Source organism: Phalacrocorax aristotelis, chromosome 1, assembly GCF_949628215.1.
Source record: "Phalacrocorax aristotelis chromosome 1, bGulAri2.1, whole genome shotgun sequence".
NCBI classification, from domain to species: domain Eukaryota; kingdom Metazoa; phylum Chordata; class Aves; order Suliformes; family Phalacrocoracidae; genus Phalacrocorax; species Phalacrocorax aristotelis.
The window spans coordinates 95,566,921-95,573,676 of record NC_134276.1 but is presented as its reverse complement, the minus strand read 5'-3'; the positions used below and the strand labels follow the sequence as shown (position 1 = coordinate 95,573,676).

The 6,756-nt window shown below is 49.9% G+C and overlaps 1 protein-coding gene across 1 annotated transcript; it reads left to right on the top strand.

The window, feature by feature from the left end:
* The first annotated feature begins 258 nt into the window (after positions 1–258).
* On the top strand, positions 259–4,701 carry RPL8 (ribosomal protein L8). Its single transcript, XM_075098289.1, has 6 exons — positions 259–596; positions 764–907; positions 2,275–2,416; positions 2,836–3,054; positions 4,086–4,201; positions 4,502–4,701. Exons 2-6 carry the CDS (start codon positions 770–772, stop codon positions 4,658–4,660), a joined length of 774 nt encoding a protein of 257 aa, XP_074954390.1. The 5' UTR covers positions 259–596; positions 764–769; the 3' UTR covers positions 4,661–4,701.
* Positions 4,702–6,756: the final 2,055 nt, after the last annotated feature.

Here is a 6,756-nt window from a genome sequence, read left to right as displayed (position 1 = left end):
GTCTTTCTGTGAACAGCATCTCCACTCCAGCTAATCGAGGAAGGATTTGGCATCATGGCTGATTTTAGGAACGGCTCTTGGCTCGGGGAACTCGGGCTGCTTATGCGAGGTCTCCCGGCAACGGGCTATCAGCCCTCCTCATTTTTAAACAGTAATTGCTTCAAGAAAACCCCAGAGAAGTGGAGCAATAGCCTCAGAGACCCTTGACCGGAGTGCGGGGGCAGTTCTCCCCAGGACGTCAGAGCTGCGTCAAACGGCGTCACAAGCTACCGACAAGCCGCCCTTGTCAGCCACGAGAGCCTTCACGGCTCCCGGGGACGGGCCGCCCCCACTGACACCGCCCCCCCCCTCCCCCTCCCCCGCCCGGCCGCCGTCAGCTGCCCCCGCCCTGACGTCACTGGCGGGGCGGGGCTGCTCCCGCGCTCTGCCCGCCCTCCTCACCTCCGGCAGGGACCGCGAGAGCTCGGTTGCCTGGCAGCGGCGCGGCGTGACGTCACGACGGCGCGACGGCCTCCTGCACCCCCTCCGCGCCGGAAGGGCCTTGTCGCGGCGGTGACGTTAGCGGTTCCTTCTTTCCTCGCGAGGCCGGAGCAGAGGTAGGAGCGCGGCCGCCGCGTCCCCCGTCATCCGTCCCCATCCGCCCCCTGCCCGCCGCCGCCGCCTGCCCCGGCTCTGCCTCGGGCCCGCCCCGCGCGGGGTGGCGGTGGCGGCCCGGTGCTAACGGCGGCGGGGGTCGTTGTGGGGGGCTGCCCTCTGCCCGCAGGGCGCCATGGGCCGCGTCATCCGGGGCCAGAGGAAGGGCGCCGGCTCCGTCTTCCGCGCCCACGTGAAGCACAGGAAGGGCCCGGCCAAGCTCCGCGCCGTCGACTTCGCCGAGAGGCACGGCTACATCAAGGGCATCGTCAAGGTAGGGGCGGCCGCCGCCGCAGCCCCCCGCTCCGGCCCCCGCGGGTGCTCGGGGCCCCGCGCGTGGGCTGCGCCGCCGGGAGGGCCCACAGCAGGCCTCGCCACCCAGCCCTCCGCGCCTCGCCTGGGCGAGCGACCTGCGGTGCCGCCAGCCGTCCGGCTGCTCCGTGCTCAGGCGTCGCGTGTCCTGCGAAATAAGACCTGTTCCTGCAGGCGCGGAGCTACTGTGGATTTACGGCAGCATTTAAATAAAGAAGCTGGCAGCACCCAGGCAGCAGCACGAGTTTCTGTGAGAGCTTTGCTTATCAGCGTGCTTTTATATCACCTAAGGACTCCCAGTGCCTCGTGAAGCGTGGGTGGGGAGAGCTGTCCGCATAGCTGATTGCATCTTTAAAAAAAGTCAGTCTCTGTACACACTAAGTGGCATCCATCACTGTAGCCCTGAGCAGCGGGGGCAAGGCAGTTCTTCGGTTTGGGGTATGGTACAGTGTTTCAGGTGTGCCGTCGGTATTTTGGGGGGCACCAGTGACTTAGGCTGCAAATAGTGCCACTGGGGACCTAGCCAGATGCCCTGAATATCTAGCCCTCCCCTCAGCCTTTTAGAGCCAGGTCATCTTCAGGCTGTAGAAAGAACTTTCTTTGCATTCATCATAATTAAGTAGTAGCTTTGACTTAAATGTATGTAGTACCTGGGGTGGGGTGGGGAGAGGTTGCCCAACAGGGTTGACAACAGCAGAAAAAAATGTTGGACACCAACAACATCTGAGTTTTCCTAGAAAATGGACACATCTTGAAGATCTTTAAGTACTTGGCTGTAGTCTAAATAGATAGATGGCCGTGTATTGGAATCTCAGTCTACTTCAGGAACAGAATTGACACATTTTTCCACAAGAAAAAGAAACATTAAGTCTGTGCTCCCTCATTTAGGGCTTATATAACTTCAGTGTACCTAATACCAGGAGGCTAGAAACACCTCCATTCTAAGAAAACACCTAGAGAAATGGCTGCTTGTGTCCAACTTTGTCTCTGCCCAAAGGTGATTGGGCAACTAGTGAAAGCTAATTTCTTAGTATGGAGAGATCAGATATCTGCAGAATGTCAGGGATAAAACAGTTCAGAAACTACTAGTTTCGGGCAGCACGCTTAACCAGAGTCACTGTTTTGTGATATAGATACAGGAGGTTGTATTCTTAAATTGTGATTCTTCAACTTTTTCTTGCCAGGAAAAATCAAGATCCCCCTGAGAAAGGGGACCCTAGTGAGAATCACCTCAGTAGTAATCATTTCCAGTTGTTCTGGTTCTTTGGGTTCTGCAGAACCCATGGCAAATGCTGTGACCTGTTCTAATGTGCATCTCTGTTCCAATAGGACATCATTCATGATCCTGGCCGAGGAGCTCCCCTTGCCAAGATTGCCTTCCGTGACCCGTACAGGTTTAAGAAAAGAACCGAGCTGTTCATTGCTGCTGAGGGTATTCATACTGGTCAGTTTGTTTACTGTGGCAAGAAAGGTGAGTTAAGAGGGAAAGCGTGTTAACCTGGGCAGTTTCAGAAGGCTAAAGCAGATGTTGTCTGAACATAAGAAGTTTGGGATGTTTAAGCGCAGTTGCAAGCCACCACAAAGCAGTAGCTTCTGCCAGCTTCAGGCAAACCTAGATGTCCTTGGAGCTGGCGGTCTCCTCACGCAGCCTGTTTTGGTTAACAGGCCTAACTGCACTTCTGGTCAGTTGTTTGCGTCAGCCCAGTTTGCTGGCCTTTCTGTTACACTGAATGTGAAACCTGGCGTTTCCACTCAAGCAATAAAATGCACCCCTGCCTGTTGGCTACTGAAGCGTTTATGCAGTGTCCTTCTATGCAGAGGCCCATATTAAATAGAATTCAAGTACAGGAGCCTCAACGAAGCTGTTGATGCTGTGATTGCCCTTTGCAGCTCAGCTGAACATCGGCAATGTTCTGCCTGTGGGTACCATGCCGGAAGGCACCATCGTGTGCTGCCTCGAGGAGAAGCCTGGTGACCGTGGAAAGCTGGCCCGTGCTTCTGGAAACTATGCCACTGTCATCTCTCATAACCCTGAAACAAAGAAAACCAGAGTGAAGCTGCCTTCTGGCTCCAAGAAGGTGATTTCTTCTGCAAACAGAGCTGTTGTTGGTAAGGAGTGACAGCTATGAACTTGTCTTCTCACTGAGTTTACATACTGCTAAGCAAGCTTTTGAATGGGGCCCTGGTCTCCAATGCTGTCTAGAAAATAGCTGAATTCACAGGCTGGACCCAGGATTATGTACAGGTGCAGCCTGCGCACAGGTGCCTGGCTTGCATGTTATCCCTGCATTGCTTTTGGTAATGGGAGCTTAAACTTGGAGATAGTTTGACCCAGTGAGAGGACAGAAAAGTAGATACTGATTGTCCTCAAGCTGTAATGGAATCACTCAGCCTGTAAGATCTGCAGTCCTTGGGGAAGAACTTCTGCAGAAAGTGGTGCTGGATGGTTTCCCGCTTTTGATACGGCGACTGAGCCTATAGGGGTAGTGCTGGAGGTGCTTAGCTGCTGCAGATGTTGTCAGATGGGTGAAGTATTCTGGAAGGTCTGACAAGGAATGAAAATACCATTGTCAAGAAGCAGAGGTTTTATCAGGTTTGTTGTACACTTGACTGATAGCTGAGGCAGCTACTTGGCTCGGTAGGTGAGGCTTGCCTGCCTCTGAATAGAAGACACTAAAGTGAGCAATCTTTGGCCTGTTACTCTGGTAAAATGGACTAAATAAGTCATGAAATAATGAGATATTAAACCTGAGAGGACTTGACAGTCCCCTGAGCCCTTTGAATTCATACTTTCTTTAGTTGAAGATCTAATGTTAACATTACCCAAGAAATTTTAGCAGTAAAACTGGTAACGCTTTAGAAAGTGTTAAACTCAATCCCGCCTGTATGGATTGAAAAATGGTAATTAAAGTACGTGTCCCCTTGCAGGCCACTTAACGTGTGGCTCGTAGCTAGAGTCTAGTCTCACGGTTAATTGTTGGCTGGAAAATGCTAGTTTGAATACACAGTTGGGATTGTTCAGTCTTTAGAAGCTTATTCTTAGAACTTGAATGTTATTAGGAATTAGTCTTGTTCTTAAACACTTCCTTTGGCGCTTGTCTGTTACATTTGTGTGTTACCATTCCTGCCATTTTTTTCAGGCATTGTCGCTGGCGGAGGCCGTATTGACAAGCCCATCCTGAAGGCTGGCCGTGCCTATCACAAATACAAGGCAAAGAGAAACTGCTGGCCCCGTGTCCGTGGTGTGGCCATGAACGTGAGTCTATATTCAGTTAGAGTTTTCACTTTCCATTTTTTATGGGTTAGAAAGGATTTGTTTAATATGGGGACGAGGCTGGCAAGTATCTGGAAAGCAAGCTTCACAGGCTACCCTGGAACTGCACATTTAATCAGGGTGGTTAGCAGTGCTCGATAGTTACTGCACTGTATGAAAAATGAAGCAGTTAAATGTTTTTTGTTGTTGTTGTTCCCTTAAATCAGTTTATTGCTGTTAAACGTCATTATTTATTAATTTCTGTTGTTAGTTATATTGACGACTTGCTTTCCTTTTCCACAGCCTGTAGAGCATCCCTTCGGTGGTGGCAACCATCAGCACATCGGCAAGCCGTCGACCATCAGGAGAGATGCTCCCGCTGGGCGCAAAGTTGGTCTCATTGCTGCCCGCCGTACGGGTAGGCTGCGCGGAACAAAGACTGTGCAGGAAAAGGAGAACTGAAGACCCAGGATGGAGTTTACAGAATAAAGTTTTAAAACATAGCTTGTGTGAAGTGCAAGTTATCTGTTGCTAAAGTGTGGTTAAACCAGGGGTAATACTCAACTTCAACAGGGGAAGTTGTGAGTAGAGGTGAGGGTTTTTTTCCCCCTGCCTTCGAGAGCAGGAATTCTTTCAGCCTGAAGCTGGTACTACAGGCTGGAATAGCACTTGGAGTAGATGCTCTTGTGCCTGGGTGTGATGTTAATGCTGGCCTAGTTATGTGGATGCTTAGGCCTGGCGAAGCATTACAGCTGATCATATAATCCCTGGGTTACCTGATTTAACCTGTGAATTCAGCTGAAATGGTTAAAGGGCACTCGGTTTTCTAAGTTCGTAGACTCTAACATGATAGTTTTCCATTTCTATCTGGAAGACGTGACAACAAGGTATATGAAATGCAAAAAGTGTATTTCCCCTTCAGAGGAAAAGATTCTTTCCCCTTAGGTACAGAGTTGTTCACAGTAGAGCAACCACATAATGCCACTGATCCTGATGTGCCTGTGCCAGACCTCTGCCTATGACTGACCTTATACTGACGAATCCAGTGGAACGCAAAGGAAGAATAAAAGTTTTCTGTATCTACCTGCAAAGCTAATACTGTAGGTGGCCACACCTGGCTAGAGGGGAACAGGTTATTTAAAAAAAAACAGACCACACACCTTGAAGAAAGGCACCTGGAAAAAATCTAAAAAGCAATTTGACAACTTTTGTTTATTTTTATACAATCCCAGTACTATCACGGTTTGTGACCATTCATGTTTTTGCCATGAGGTCAGAAGCTCTTGCTTATGTGCCCATATTGGTCTGACATGGATCAAAGTTTAACACTCCTCCCAAACAGTATCAGAAGAAAAACAGCTGAAGTATTTAATGGTCAAATGACTACCTTGACAAGAGCCTAGTTAAGAGCAAATTCACAGTCCATCAAATGCAGTAGAAGTCTCCTCCCACGAGAGCCACTCTTCCAGGATGCTGGTACAAAGAACTTCCAGAACAGCCTGCATTACGTGTGCCTAAAGAACTCGCAGAAACCACGCTTTCCAGCCACGCTTGCATTTGTTGATTCCATCCGTTTTCTAGGGAAGGAGGAGATTCCGAACTGGCCCTGCTGGCTGCCTGTATTGCTGAGCCCAGGCCCTGGCAGATAGCTCACAGCCTGCCAGGTGTTTACAGCCAGCAGCTGGGATGTCAGTGTGCTAAATCTGTAGGTAGAGAATAACTGCACAAATAAACACTGTATTCCTGAAGGTAGCTACAAACACCTTTAATATAACTACAGGGGACGCAATGCTAAATGTCACTTTTAAGTCCACACAGTAGTATGAGGATTTTGAAGATCTGAGTCTGTTCCCCAAACTGAGGAACAATTGCTTGTGTTGCAAGTAACTATTATTAATTACTTTTAATAATAAAGCGTAGTCTCTTGTTACAAAGTCTGCTACAAATGGGAGGCTTATCTTTAACATTTGCATCCTATAGGCCTGAGTGCACACATGTTCTACCTGCTCCTTTGGAAAGATTACCCATGGAAATGAAAGCCAGGGTTGCGAAAAGCCCTGCAGTACGCGCTAAACATAACTGTCCTGAACAGGGAGTTGAAGCCAGTCAACCAAGGAAGAATTCGGTATGGCCCTCTGTTCACATGTGAAAGCTTCAGGCACATGAACAGGTACCGTAGTGGTCCCTGGGGCACTGCGCATTTCAGAGCTACAGGACAGGACTACTCGGACAGATGGAACTGGAGGAGCCGGTGAAGCCAGAGGTGGAATTTTATGCATGATGGTATTTGAACACACTTGTGGGAGCCCACCTGTGCGTGTGTACACGCAGAGCGGAATTTATGATTGCAAACGTGAAGCTGCAGGAACTCCCCGCACTGGTGGAACCGCACCATGAGTCTGCTAAAGGTGGCACAAAGGCCACCAACACCCACAGGAGGCCTCGGCGGCGGTGGGTGTGCCCTGGGAAGGTGTGAAAGGAGCAGCTGCTTAGTGAAACAGTGGGTGCCTACAGCCAGGGTGCCCAACAATCTGACAGGACAAAATATAGAAAGGCAA

Excerpts from the sequence above, each read along its gene's own strand:
- RPL8 (XM_075098289.1), top strand. The coding sequence starts at position 770 with ATGGGCCGCGTCATCCGGGGCCAGAGGAAGGGCGCCGGCTCCGTCTTC. Across the intron at positions 908-2,274 it reads ACATCAAGGGCATCGTCAAG|GACATCATTCATGATCCTGG; the intron begins GTAGGGGCGGCC and ends CTGTTCCAATAG. Across the intron at positions 2,417-2,835 it reads TGTTTACTGTGGCAAGAAAG|CTCAGCTGAACATCGGCAAT; the intron begins GTGAGTTAAGAG and ends TGCCCTTTGCAG.